The sequence below is a fragment of the Heterocephalus glaber genome, unplaced genomic scaffold, assembly GCF_053883595.1.
Source record: "Heterocephalus glaber isolate CG9 unplaced genomic scaffold, H.glaber_assembly_v1.0 deba00001454, whole genome shotgun sequence".
Classification (NCBI taxonomy): Eukaryota; Metazoa; Chordata; class Mammalia; order Rodentia; family Bathyergidae; genus Heterocephalus; species Heterocephalus glaber.
This window is the reverse complement of record NW_028258303.1, coordinates 13750401-13765785: the sequence shown is the minus strand read 5'-3', so window position 1 is coordinate 13765785 and position 15385 is coordinate 13750401. Positions and strand designations below refer to the sequence as shown.

Here is a 15385-nt window from a genome sequence, read left to right as displayed (position 1 = left end):
TTTCAAAACAAAAAAGGAACCAACTTTTGGCTTCATTGGTTCTCTTTATTATAGTGTCATTTTCAGTACCATTAATAATAATAATCTTTATTCTGCTTTCTTTAGGGTTTATTTGCTATTTTTCTAACTTAATATGAAATCTAAATTGTCACTTTTCTCCAAAATATTCATTTATAAACCTGTCCCTAAACATGGTCTTTAGGGCCGGGGATTTAGCTCAGTGACACTGTGCCTGGATTGCAAGCGCAAGGTCCTGAGTTCTATCCCTGGTACCGGAAAAAACATAAAACATGGCTTTTAGCTATACTCTATAGTTTTAATTTGTAGTCTTATCATCATGTAGTTCAGCATATTTTCTAATAGTCTTTATCATTTCTTTTTTGTCCTATGAATTATGTAGAAGTTTATTTCTTTATTTTCAGAGGAATTCTAGTTTTCTTTGTCAAAGATTTCTAGCTTAGTTTCAGAGTGATTGTGAACTTTGATTGATTTATATTTTTAAAATGTGTTACTCAGCACATTCTTACTTTTTGTAAATGTTAAACATGTACTTGAAAAGAATATGCCTTCTATAGTTGTGTAATAGAGATAGGGAATTCTGCGTATACCAGCGTTTTGTCAGTTACATTATTTGAATGTATTTTAGTATATTTAATGGTTACTTTGATTTTTACTCATTACTTGAGGACCTATATTAATATCTCCCCTTTTTCATTATATACTTGCTTCTTCTGTTTTTTCAGCCTTTTAATTATAAATGTTAAGGGTGTATTTTCATGTGTTCCTGGTTATTAAAACCTTTTGTCATTGCATTGCTCTTTTCTTTAAAATTTATTTTGATACTAGTATAACTAAATGGTGGTAGTGGGGAAGCTACATGAGTTCCCCCTTGCTTTGAATTTGCATTGTGTCTTTTCTGTTCTGTTGTTTTTAATTAATTTATTTTTATATCTTTTTATTTCCTTCCTCTGCTTGGTTTAGTTTATTCTTTCTCTAATTTGAAGTAGGAATTCATTTTTTTGAGATTTTTTCCATCCATCCATCCATCCATCCATCCATGCATGCATGGAGCTCTTTCCTCTATTTATTCATTTATTTATTTACTGATTAATTGTTTTGGGGATTGGACCCAGGGCCTTTGCATTGAATTACATCCTCAGACATTTTTATTTTGAGTAAGAGTCTTGCTCAGTCACTAAGTAGCTCAGGCTGGGGTTGAACTTCTGATCTTCTGGTCTCACCCTCCCAGAGTGCAGGATTTATAAGCTTGCACCACCACACTTGGCTTTATCTTCTTTATTGTAATCATATCAGATTATAAATTCCCCTCTCCATACTTCTTTAGATGCACCTCACAAGTTTTGGGTTTTTTTTTTCTCATTTTCATTCAGTTCAGTGTATTTTTTTTTCTTTGTGACTTCCACTTTGACCAGTAGATTATTTAGATGTATATTATGTAATTTACAAGGTTTGTAAACTTTTCCTGTTGTCTTTCTCTTCATTTCTTGTTTGATTTTAGTTTGGGACCAGTTAGAAAGCAAATTTTGCATTATTTCATTTATTTTAAAACAGTTCGTATTATGATTTAGTATATTGTTTGACTTGGAGAATGTTCTTTGGGCTCTTGAAAAACATGTATTTTCTCCAGTTGTGGGGTCAAATAACCTGTACATATAAATTAGATGATACAGTTGATGTTCAGTTCTGTATCTTTTCTAATTTCTTACCTAGTTGTCTTATCTGGTCGTATTGGGGTATTGAAAACCCCAAATATAGTTGTGTATTTATTTCTCTTTGAGTTTTGTTATATTTTATTTGAGGTATTTTGAAGCTCTATTAATTGGTACATACGTACTGAGGATTGCTATGTTTTTGTGGATTGATAATTTCTATCATTATGTAATGATATTCTGTGTTTCAAGTACTTTCTTTACTCTGAAATCTACTGTATCTGATATCACATAGGCATTTCTGCTTTTTAAAAAATTAATGTTATCAGCCTGGTATGGTGGTGCACACTTATAATCCTAGTACTCTGGGAGGCTAAGGCAGGAGGATAACAGTTCAAATCCAGCCTGGGCAATTTAGTGAAACTTTGTCTCAGAAAACAGAACACAACACAAAGAGGGATAAGGTTGTAGCTTAACAAAGGCCTTGGACTTAATAGATTTCAGCGGTGTCTGTTGTAACATCTCCCTTTTCATTTCTAATTGTATTGATCTGGGTCTTTTCTTTCTTTTGGCTAGTTAAGGTAAAAGTTTATGAATCTTGTTTATTGAAAGAACCAACTCTTTGTATCATTGATCCTGTGTATTGTTCTTTTATTCTGTATCTCATTAATTTTATCCCAGATCCTTATTGTTTCTTTTTTTTTCTATTGGGCGTAGTTTTTGGCTTCTTGTTTTTCCAAGACCTTGAGATGCATCCATATTTATTTATTAGAGGTCTAATTTTTTTATGTAAGTTGTCATCACTATAAACATCCCTCATATCTCCCTTTGCTGTGTCCTCCAGATTGTGGTATGTTGTATTCCCATTTTCATGTGATTCTAGGAATTTATAAATTTTCCTCCTGAATTCTTAAGAGACCCATTCAGAAGTGAATTGTTGAGTCTCCATGTGTTTGTATAATTTCTGTAGTTTTTCTTGCTACTAATTTTCCATATCATCTGGTAAGATGTGTGAAGCAGTTTGGTTTTTTCCCTGTATTTAAGACTTGCTTTATTGCCTAAAATATGTTGTGTTTTAGAGAACATAATGGTCTTTATCTCTTCTAATTTTGTCTTGATGTTTGCTTTGTCAGATACAGTATGAGTATAACTAATCCTGCTTGTTTTTGTATTCCATTTGCAAATAGTATTGTTTTCCATCCTTTCATCTTGTGTCAGTGCTAGTGGGTTGTGTTTCTTGGAAGCATCCAAAGTGTTGGGTTTTGTTTTTTATTCCAATCTGCCAGCCTGTGCCTTTTTTTTTTTTTTTTTTTTTTTTGGGGTACCGGGGATCGAACTTGGGTCCTTGCACTTGCGCAGCAGGCAGCGAAACCACTGAGCTAAATCCCTGGCCCAGCCTGTGTCTTTTAATTGGAAAGTTAAGACCATTTCCTTTCAGAGTTATTATAAAAAGTTATATACTAATTGCTGTCATTTGGTTATTTTTTTGATTGATTCATTTCCTGATTCTCAATAGATTATCTACTCTTCCTTTCTTTGTATGACTTTAAAAAAAAAAAGTATCTTCTGCAATCCTGGTTTAGTTGTCATGAATTTCTTTAGTTTGTGTTTATCTCGTAAGGTCTTTATTTCACCTTCAATTTTGATGGATATAGTAATCTAGGTTGGCAGTTATTTTCTTTCAGGGCTTAAAATACATTGTTTCATTCTCTCTTGATGTTTGAAGTTTCTGCAGAGAAATGTGCAGTTATTCCAAGGGGTTCCCTTCTATAAGGGATTTTCTTGTAGGTTTCAGAATTTTTTCCTTGTTTTGTACTTTTGACCTGTTAGCTATAATGTGACGTGGGGGGAGGTTCTCTTCTGGTCACGCCTATTTAGTGTTTTGAATGCCTTCTATTTCTTCTTTTTTTTTTTTTCCTATTAAGTTTATTGGTACATTTTCGGTATAAAATACAGTTGCATTCATTATTGGGATCTTGTACCTTTACATGAGTATCTTGGTTCTTATTTTTTTCCCCTTCCCTTGCCCTCCCTTTACCCCCTCCACCCTTCCCTATTTGCAAAGACCTTGTTTCCATTTTTTTCCTCTTTTCATATTTTTTCCTTTCCCTTTTTTCCCTTCCCCTACCCCTCCCAATTTCCCTGGTCTTTTAGACCTTTTCTTCCTGTTACAAAATATCAGTTATACATTTTTTAAATTACAATATTAAGATCTAGGAGACATTACCACAGATTTTACAGAATTTAAAAGGATATAGAAAGTATATTACAAAAATCTGTTTTGAAATAAATTTGACAACTTCTAAGAAGTACCTTGGAAGACAATGAAACTAACTCTGGAGGAAATACAAAATTTGAATAGCTCCTATTAAAGAAAGTATATTCCTAGCTTGAAAACCTACCTATATGACAACAGCAGGCTCATAAACATTTTAATTGATAAATTATATCAAACAATTAAAGCAGAAAAAAGAAGGAACACTTCTCCCCTCATTTTAGGAACTCAACATTGTGCTAATCCTAAAACTGGATAAAGATAATAGAAGAAAAAAGTATGAATATAGATAGAAATTTGTTTAACAAAACAAACGATTGGAAGTCAGAACTGGCAGGATGTAGAAAGTGGTTTTGTTATAGGAATGGCAGTATTGGTTCAGCATTGGAAGATCCACCCCGAAAAGTCATCATTTTAACGGAGGAAAGGAGAAAGCCATATGATCCTATCACTAGTTGGAGAAAAAGTATTGGACTAAATTCTGCAGCTGTTCATGGTAAAAGCTATCAGGAGCCTAGAAGTAGAATAGAAATTTCTCAACAGATTAAAGACATGTACTCCATACTCAGCGAGAATGCCTTATATAAATGGAGAAGATACAATACTTTCTCCTTAAGGTGGGGAACAAGGGCAGATATGCTTACTCTTTATCTGTCTGTTAAACTTTGAAACCTAGGCCCCACCAATCTAGTCTGGCAATAAAATGACACAACTAGGATAGGATTGGCACGGCAGAAGCAAAATCTTTATATGTAGATGAAATGATCATCTACAGAGAAAATACTAAGAAATCTCTAGGAGCCCCTAGAACTTGTACTTGAATTTAGCAGGATTAGAAAACACAAGGTATATATAAAAATTCAGGTCTGTGTACACTTGCTATAAATGAAGAATTGGATATTGAAATTTAAAAGTTATGTAGGAGTACAAAGGACCTAGAAAAGTTAAAAACAAAAACAGTGTTGTAAGACGTTTGTACCTAATTTTAAGACTTCTTCTAAAGCTACAGTAATCAAGGCAGTGTTGGTGTAAGGAAAGACATATAGATCATTTGAATAAAACAGAGAATCTAGAAATAGAACCACACATGGTACATTGAGTTTTGAAAGATTATGTAACATTATCATTTTATAGAATATAAACTCAATTCAAGAGCTGAGGAAGAGATAGTGTTTTCAGCAAACGACACTAGAACACCTGGTATCCGTATATAAAAAATTAACCTCAACCCTTTTTTTCCATACATGAAAATAACTTGAAGGGATCTATGAATCTAAATAAGAAAGCCTAAAAGTATGAAACTTTAAGAAGAAATTGTAAGGGCAAATATTTATGAATTCAGGGTAGGCAAGAACTACCTAGGATACAAAAAACACGATGTATAAAAGAAAAAAATTGGTAAATGGGATTCCATCAAAATTTAGAACTTTAAATGACATCATTAAAATGAAAAGTCCTTAAACAGACCATATCTACAATGCATATAACCTATGAGCAGAATATATAAAGAATTCTTAGAGCTCATTAATAGACAACCCAATTAAAATGTAGACGTAAGAAGATGATAAATAGCCAGTATAGCACAAGGAATGGTGTGCAACTGTAGAATCAGAAAAATACCAATCAGTACAATAATAAGATTGAATTATACACTCATTAGGGAGATGAAGTTAAAAGTTTTAAAAGCCTTGTCATGACTTTTTCTTTTTGTTGGATTCTCCCCCTTTGCATTTAATTTGTCATCCCCAATGGATTTATTCTGCTGGGTTTCCTGGGGTTGTGATCCTCATTGTCTTTTCCTAGGGTATTGTCTAAAATTTTTTGGAGTGCTGGTTTGGTATTCATGAAGTTCCTGAGGTGCTCTTTGTCATGAAATTATCTTATTTCTCCATCAATTTTGAAAGATAGTTTTGCAGGGTACGTCAATCTGGGTTGGAGGGTGTTTTGTTTTAGGGCTTGAAATACATCACTCCAAGCTCTTCTTGCCTTGAGGGTTTGCATTGAGAAGTCTGCTGTGATTCTGATGGGCTTTCCTTTGTATGTGATTTGTTTCTTTTCTCTCACTGCTTGTAGAATTTTGTTCTTCTGTTGGATTTCTGGAATCCTAACTATTATATGCCTATGTGTAGATTTTTTTTTGATTAAGGCTAGCTGGAGTCCTATATTCCTCACTTCTCTGTATGTCAAGTTCTTTTCCCCTCCTTGGGAAGTTTTCTGCCATCACTTCTGTGAACAGTTTTTTTTATGTCATCTGCACTCTCTCCTGTTTCTTCATTGACTCCAATCAGTCTTATGTTATTCTTCTTTGCATTGTCTAGCAGCTGCTGGATTGATTTCTTGTGTTCCCTTACAATTTTAAAGCAATTTTTCTTTTCCTGGTCACTAATTGCAATCTTATCTTCTATATGTGAAATTCTATCCTCACATTGGTTCATTCTGCTGTGCAGACTTTCGATGGAGTTTTTGATCTCTTGGAAATCTGTTTGTATCTGTTTTATGGATTCCATTTGTTTCCTATGTTGGGATTCCATCATGTTCCTCAGATCCTCTATTTTTTTATCTGTGTCCTCTCTAGATTTATTAATCATGTCTTGCACCATGAGCACAATCTTTGCTGTTATCTGAGTAATTATTTCTGATTTCATTTTTCTGATATCCTCTTTTGTTGCCAGTTCAGAGAGTCCAGGTGGTTGAGTATCAGATTGTTCCATCTCGTTTCCCTTTGGGGTTGCTGTAGGTGATCCAGAAGTCTGCGTTCTGTTTCTGGATACTCATATTTTATCCAAAATTTGGGCGAGTTTTTCGTTATTTTGTTGAGTAGATTGTTGAGTAGGTTTTCTGTTCCCTTAGTCTAAACCTGGATACCCTATTCTACACCAAAACAGGTTCCTAAGTTTGGTTTTTTAGCCATGTCCCAGGTCTTGGATCTTATGTCTATAATTTCTTGGTGCTTGAATTTGATAGTTCATGGCTATCTTGAAGCTCTGAAATTCTGTCTTCTGCTTGATCCAGCCTATTTGTGAAGCTTTCAACTGAATTTTTGATTTGGCTTATTGAACTTTTCATTACCAAGATTTCTGTTTGACTCTTTTTCAGAATCTCTGTTTGTTGAATTAGTCCTTGATAGCCTGCTTTGTCTTTCTTCATTAGGCCACTTGTTTGCATCATCTTTGGCATCATTGATTATTTTAAAAATCAGTCTTTTGAGTTCTTTGGCATTTCATCTACTTCAGTATTTTTTCTTTCAGTTATGACAAGTTATGGACCTTTGAAAGAGTTATAGTGTATTTTTTTATACTTATATTTCTGTGCTGAGATTTGGGCATCAGTTGGGATGAATATTTTCCAGTTTTATGTGAAGGTCTTAGTGTACAGCCTTGTTTTGAGAGAGTGATTCCCATCACATCCCCATCACTGCTCAGAGTGATGATGACACAAAGACAAACCTGGTATTGACATGCAGTAAAAACCAATTATTAGCAACAACTATACCATCATTAGCAATAGAAAAAATCAATAATATAAATTGAAATGCTGAAAATTCATAAAGGTTAGTAATAAGTAATAGTAATGACAGTGGGGTTGGAGAAAAGGAAAAATGAAAGAAGTAAAATTTAGAAAAAAAAGGAAAGTAAGATAGGAAGAGAGAAGTGAGCTATGGATCCAATTAACGAACAGAGTAAATAAAATTATGTAAAAGTCTTGGAAAACAAGGAAGGAAAAGAAAAGATAAAGAAAGGGAAAAAGGAAGAAAATAAAAAGAGGAGAAAAAAAGTAAAGAAAAAAGAAATATGGATCCAAAAAAGTCCTTTACACCAAGGAGTTGAATAGGTAAAGTTTCTTTCCAGACCTACAGTATTTGAGTCCACCGGTATCTTTGCTTTGATAGTGAGTTGCAACTAGGACCTATTTTGTTTCTACCCACTTGATAGATAGGCCATTTCTGTGTGAAAGCTGAGTATGGCCTGTACTTACCCTCTGTGAGGGATCATTCAGTGGTATGTTGTATGCATTATGGCTGTTGTAATTCCAGAGACTTTTACAGTATGTATATGTTCTTGTATGCACCCTGCACCACTGCTATCCTCAGTGGCTTTGGGCTTGTGAGCTGCTAAGTTGCCCTACTTGCTCCAGAGGTTCCTCCTAGGATGTACTCTGGGATGTGGCAAATGTCTAAGCAGAAGTGTATCCTTGAACACACTGGCACTTGGGGCAAGCAAAGAGACCATTGATTTCTGTGCTGTAAAGGGGCAGTGAGGGGAACTAAGTAATCCGCTGCACTTGATCCCGATGCTTTCGGACTCAGCCCCCACCAAAAACCACATGTAGGCGTGGCTCCTCACCATGGAGAGAGGCACTGCCAACCATCTCTGCCTTCCACAGCCTGAGCTCTCTACTGCTCAAACTTCTCAGGGCATCTATGATGAGCCCTCCACCTTTCAACTATCTTTTTTGGCTGTCTTCCTGCCAGTCACTGCAGCAAGGTGTACATAGGAACCCTGACGTGTTTGTTCTGTGACTTCTGTTCCCTGATGCAGCTCAGTCTCAAACAATCTGCCCCTCTATCCAAATGGCTCCTGGTAATACCACTCCAAGGGATGGCAGATACTACGATAGATTTCTTCTCCAGACCTAGCCTACCATGTGAAAGGAGTCACTTTCATGGTAAATATGCAATAAATTTGCAGCTTATAACAACCCAGTTTTTACTTGAGCTAATATTCTGGTCTGTTGCTTACCACTGGGGCTGCCATCCCTCTCTGGCCTCATCTTGTGCTTACAGACTCAGTTTCGGGTGGACTTTGCATCCTCCTCTGTTCTTTTCTATGCTGCCTTTCTGTTTTCATGATTTTACCTTTTCTTATCAGCTCTTTCTTGATTCCTGGAGCTCTTCTCTTTCTCCTTCTTCAGTAGCACTTTTCTAGCTGTCTCCATTATGGGTCACAGAGAGGCTGTGATAGCTGCCTGCTTCTTTCTGCCATCTTGATCTCTTGATCCTTTTTAATTTTGCAATTTTAAATACAGTTGCCCTGTTTAAGTTAAGCTAAGTTGATAACCCTCACCATGGGCACATCAGACCCATTGCTGCCAGCTGGTGTGAGGTGAGATGAGGTAGTTGCGGTAGTTGTTTTGGGCTTTGCTGGAGGTACAGCTTTTGGCAGATTGGGTCACCAGTATATTTATTTTTATGTGGTAGTTCCATATACCTCTGTTTCTTTAGTTTGTTGTATCATTGATTATGTTCCAACTTTAAAAATTGGTATTAAATATTTGTCTCACATGAATATATGATCTTCCTTGTAAAATATGTTAAAATTCCTATTAGGGCTAAAATTCTTCTTTTTACCCCTTTAAGATCCTTAAAGCCTCACCGGCCCCTTCTTAAAAAAATTGTTTTTGACCTTTAATTCCAGTTCCTTTATGTATATAATTATACTTATAAGCTGGATTGATTTCTGGTAATTACTTACATACAAAAATTGTACCACGAGAACTTTTTGTAGAATTACTTTTAGTGTGTAGTTTTAAATTATTCTAATAAATTATCACATTTAATAGTTTTAAAATTCCTGTTAGTCTGCAGTATTTCTTGGATATTTTTCTGTTTAACACACACATACCTGTTTTCTAAACTATATAATAGATTTTCTTATGGGTGTTAGCCATTTACCGTTGTTTTGCTATTATAAACAATAGTGTCATGAGTACTATTTGAATGCTGCTTTAGCAAATAGGGCTGATCCCAAGAAATACAGTTGCTCAGTCATAGGGCCATGGACTTTCTAAGTTTTAGAAGATGATGCTAGTTGTTTTCCAGATAGCTGTTTTAATTTATATTCCTAGAAGCTGTACATGAGAGTAGCTTTCTATGTGTATGTGGTACCTGGGGATTGAACTCAGGTCTTTATGCATGCTAGGCAAGTGCCTTACCCCTCCCTAGCCCTTTCTTGTTTTATTTTGAGACAGGGCTTTGCTAAGTTGCCCAGGCTGGCCTCAAACTCGAGATCCTCCTGCCTCAGCCTCCTGAGTAGCTGGGATTACAGGTGTGTGCCACCCCACCTGGCTACAAGTAGCTATTTCTTTTCACCAACACCAACCCAGGATACTATTAAACCTTAAAATTTTGGATCAACTTGTTTAAAAAAATGTCTCATCATTTTAATCTCTTGGTTAATGGGGAGATTATCATTTCTTATGTTTTTGGCCCTTTGGATATTGTTGGTGAACACTGCATTTCACTTACTGATGCACTGTGATGTATTAGTTAAAAATAATACCTTCCTCATTTTATTTTGAGAAATCTTTTGATTTCTGAGTTTTTTACTCAAGCTAACCTAATTAGATTTTGGTAGTAAGAATCCCAACACCTAGAATGTCTTTTGTTCTTCATTTTACTTGCATATTTCCATTTTTAAGACAGTTGCCATAAATTTGTTAGGTACTCTTAGGAGGCATGATTATTTTCTAGGTTTAAATATATTGAACCAGCTGGATGATTTTGTCATAATAAGATAACTTTCACTTTTTTCCCCTGGTAACATGGGGATTATACAGAATAATATTTATTGTACTCTGCAAAAAGTGGTTGTTTTAATAGCTTTTTGGAGTACCAAAATGGTTATTGAAGTGATATATTTTTTAAGGTATAGGCTACTTTGGTCAAACTGTCCAGAGTTGGATGAAAATGGAATATTTTTACTTTAAACACATTGCTCAGCCACTAAAACCATGGGCATATCTGCAAACATGAATGCTATTGTTGTGTAATTGTGTAGAGTTTTAAAAGGAAGGAGAAAAGGAGGTAGTTAAATCATAACTTAGTGAATTTTCTTTCATCTGGTAATTTAGTTTCATGGTATTGATAACCATGTCTGAACAATTAATGTTTAACCAGTGCCTTTTTTTCTGTACAGCCTAGTTTTATTCTTGTTTCTTGCTTTATATTGACATAATAAAAAGAGAAAATAAGAGCATGAAATAAAAGCCTCATTAGAATTTTCAGTTTTTATCATATATTCATATATATATACATATATACATATATTTCTATATTAAAGATGTTAGACTGTTTTATTATTCGGCATGTTGTGATTTCACATAGCTTTGATTTCCCAAGACTGGATCAACACAATTTAGATATGTAATTAAGACATAAGATTTTACTTTTCATAAATACCATAAAGTAAAAATAGCATTAATGAGTTTCTTAATGTTCTTTTCAGATAGTAGTTTTTTCTTCTGTACATAACTCTTAAAAGTCCTTTGGTTTCTAAATCTTCACTAAATTTTATTTTATTTTATTTTTATTTTTTGGTACCAGGGATTGAACTTGGGTCCTTGGTGCTTGAGGGGCAGGCGGTGGAACCACTGAGCTAAATCCCTGGTCCTCACTAAATTTTACTATTGGATTTTAAGTCAGTTTGTGGGCCACTGTAGCTGGATAAAAAACAGGTTGATTTCACATTATAAATGAAGTGATACTGATGTTAGAAACACATAAAATTAATGGATGTTTACAAAATTTTTTTCAGTTCATCCAGAGCAGCTTCCTCCGAGGCCATGGATTACATTAAAAGAACGAGACCAAATTCTGCCATCAGGTATTTTTTCTCATACTTTCTTGAGTTTTCTCAGATATATTTAAAATGCCATTTGTCTCCATGACAAATTAATAGGCTTTCATTTTACTCTCTGGGTAGGTAAATTTGGAAATATTGATGGATAGACTTACAAAATCCACCTTTTGATAGCGAGATGTACAAGTATTTTGTATTCACAGGGGTGCACCTTATGGTTTTAAAATTCTTCCTTGCTAGGCTTGGCATGGTGGTGCATGCCTGTAATCCCAGCATTCGGGAGACAGAGGCAGGAAAATTGCTGCAAATTCGAGGCCAGCCAGGGCTACTTAGTGAGTTCAAAGTCAGCCTGAACTACATGGTGAGAACCTGTCTCAATAAACCAACAAAACAAAACAAAACAAATATATATGTGTTCATTCCTTGCTATACAGCTTTCCAAATGGCATCTTACCATATGGTATTGGGTGATTTAATAAAAATGAGTAATAATTTTCTTCTGAAATAAAAAATTCAAACTACTTTAGTACTTTATCTTTCTTGAGAGGTGGACTGATAATTAATAATAGGTTAAGTTAATAGTGCTCGCAACAAAATACTCCAATTGAAGTTTATAGAAATGGATAAGGTGGATATCTTGAGTAATTAAGAATATAATCTAGCATGTCTAGAACAGTAATAATGTAGAAAATATAAACATTTGACTTTTTTTAAACATTTGTCTTTTTGTAGTGACTAATCATGGCTTGATATTTATAGGACTTCTTGCTACATATTAGAAATTTTAGATTTGGGAATTCTTCTTAAAATAATTTTCATTTTAAAATTAAACGAAGACTATTTTAGTAGAAGGTTAGATCAGTCACTGGGCATTGCTACTTTAATAACCTTTAAAGGTTAAGTCACAGAATTTATTATATACACCTTGTACAATATAAAGCTCTTCTGTTTTTGACTTTTTATAAAAAGTTAAGTTTTGGTACAAAACATTTGTCATAGTATTGGGAAGTATCTCTTGTAACCTCTTCATGTTTCTGTTTATAATTTTAAAACTGAGAAATAGACAGAACAGTTTTATGTCTACCAGAAGTAATAATTTTAAAACTACAACACTGTAGAACCATAGTGTTGGCCTGTTATGAGAGGCACTGTGTCATTGTTTTATAGCACTTCCCCTATCAGGGTGCACATTGATGGTCTAAAAAAGGAATACCTAAGGTTTTCTGCAAAGCCTTGAGTTAGGTAGATTTATTTTGTACTTCACTTTCCCTAGTTATTCTCTATTCACTTTCTGATACTAAAAATACCATTTTCTAGATCGTAATAATCCTTTTTTTAACATGAGTAGGCATCATCTTGATGAAATGCTTTCTTAATAGTGAACACCTGCATTTCTATTAAAAGGAACAACAAAAAAGTTTGCACTAGTTGGTGAATTTTCAAAATACATTCTTATGGTTTCCTTTATTGAAAAACTACTAAGGATTTTTCTTGTGACGTTTGGTGCTTCCTTAAGTAGATTCTGAGTACTAACAAAGATAATAAAGATGCTTTTTATTTCTGGTGCATAGGGGGATGTGTTTAATAACTAATGATGGTTAAGAGTGATTTTTATAGCCAAACACTGTAAACTGTGTAGGAATCAAGCCCAGGTCATGAAAAAGGTAACACATAGAAATGGAGTAAAAGAGTAACGATAACAGCAACTTAGCTAGTTTTTACTTCTGTTTAAAAATTGTAGGCCAGTGGTGGTGAACCTACGGCACGCATACTACAGTGGGCTATTTGTGTCATTGAAAGCTCTAAAATGTTTGCCATCACTGTTGAAGGCATTGTACCGATAGATTTTTGTATATACAGTGATAATCTTTTCTATAAAATCTCACTTCACAAAATCTTAGAAAATAGTATGACGGAAGCAAATAATAATGTTTTGCTTCTTTGTCTTACTTCCAAAGGACATTTCAGATCCAGAGAAGCAGAGTAAACTCAGGATTCTCATGATATACTGGGTTGGAAATGGTTCTGGATCAGTTCCAAGATAATCAGAAAATACAAATAACTCAAGCTGAAATTTAGCTCCCAGTTTTCACAATGACCACCAGACAGGTCCCTAGCAGACCACTGAATTGAGTTTCTCTTAATATCTTTCCCATCATCTGAAATGGAACCAACTTAAATCAAGTGTTTCTTCACATTTGATTCCTCACATTTTGTTTTAATAGATGATTCTCAACCATGTCTATTCAGTGTAATCACCTGTGTGTTTTAAAAATGCCTGGAACTTATTTTCCTGAAAGAAGTAAAGACACATTACAGTAATACATGTATACCTATGTTTGTAGCAGTACAATTCATAATAGCTAACTCTTGGAACCAGCCTGTATGTCCATCAGCAGATGAATGGATAAAGAAAATGTATTTATACACAATGGAGCACTACTGTACCATAAAGAAGGATACACTTGTTTGTAGGAAAATGGATATACCTTGAGTGAAATAAATCAAACACACAATCTTAAATATTACATGGTTTTTTCTTATATGAGAAACCCAAAGTACAGTATAAATAAAGAACAAAATAAAAGATAGTAGGACATAGATCTCTTGCAAAAGGTAAGGAGAGCATGAAACGGAGGGAGGGAAAGAGATTGAAAAAAGAATTAAGATGTGTTACATATATTCCCCACAAGGAATGCCATCATTATGTGGACCAACCATGTAGTAATAAAAAAATTAAGGTAGGGAAAAAAAACTACCCAAAACCTAGTACAGTACTTTGATTTAATTAATCTGGAGTCACACCCTTGGTATCAGTCTATTTTTCCTCAAGTGATTCTAATGGGCACCCGTGATAGAGAATCACTGATAAAAATCATGTGTGCACATATGAATTTCCCGGAGGATTTTGTTAAACTGCAGCTTCTGTTCCATAAGTGTTCATGGGGATAGAGACTCTGCATTTGTAAGTTCCAGGGGATTCCTGATGGTTCTGGGCCTTAGAGCACACCTTTGAGTAATAAAGATACAAACCATCTTCTCTGGACTGTTAGTTTGCCCACAGTCCTTTTATTGTTCAAGGACATTTTAAAATGAGAATTTTATTTCAGAAGTGAACATTTGATTGGAAAAAAAGGATTCCTTTGAAATAAAATTTGTTAGTTCACACTCTCATGGTTCAGAGAAGTAATTGCCCCCCCCCCAAAGTGTTAAGTATGGATATTTTGATAAGTAATGAGATTAGAGCCCTTTCATTAGAATGAAACCAAAATTTACTTTTTGTTCCATTTCTATGAAAACCTAAATACATAAACATTGGTACTTTGATTTAATTTTGAATTTTTTAATTTGTTAAATTTTCTCAAATCTCAAATATGAACAGTCTAATTCCAGACTACTAAGTTTTTGTATGAGGGAGTCCAATAAAGTTTTAGTAGATATATCTTAACAAAAATCTTAGAGTAACTGTGTGGGGTGTATGTGTGTGTTTGTGCTGGTGTACACATGACAACTGCTTTAGAAAAAGTTGCCTAATTTTTCCCTTTTGTTTGTTGTTTTCTCTCCCACTTCTTAGCATCATTCACGGTTATGTGTTACAATGTGTTATGTGATAAATACGCTACCCGGCAGCTATATGGCTATTGCCCATCCTGGGCATTAAACTGGGAATACAGGAAAAAGGGAATTATGGAAGAAATTGTTAACTGTGACGCAGATATCATTAGTCTTCAGGTAACACTATAGAAATTAAGTTGTCTTTAACTTAAAGGTGAATTTAAAAATAATAGAATATCTTACCTCTAGCAGAGACCCTGTATTCAAAGAAAAGCTCAAAAGGAATTATTTTCTTTCTCTCTCTAAAG

The 15385-nt window shown here is 34.3% G+C and overlaps 1 protein-coding gene across 9 annotated transcripts in view; it reads left to right on the top strand.

Annotated features, from left to right (window-relative positions):
• Cnot6l (CCR4-NOT transcription complex subunit 6 like) overlaps positions 1-15385 on the top strand; it is a 127735-nt gene that overhangs the window by 75408 nt on the left and 36942 nt on the right. For all 9 annotated transcript variants that reach the window (XM_013073355.3, XM_087215875.1, XM_087215877.1 and 6 more), the window contains 2 exons: positions 11478-11546; positions 15097-15254. In XM_013073355.3, coding sequence (XP_012928809.1) covers positions 11478-11546; positions 15097-15254 — 227 coding nt within the window. The remainder of the gene's footprint in view (positions 1-11477; positions 11547-15096; positions 15255-15385) is intronic.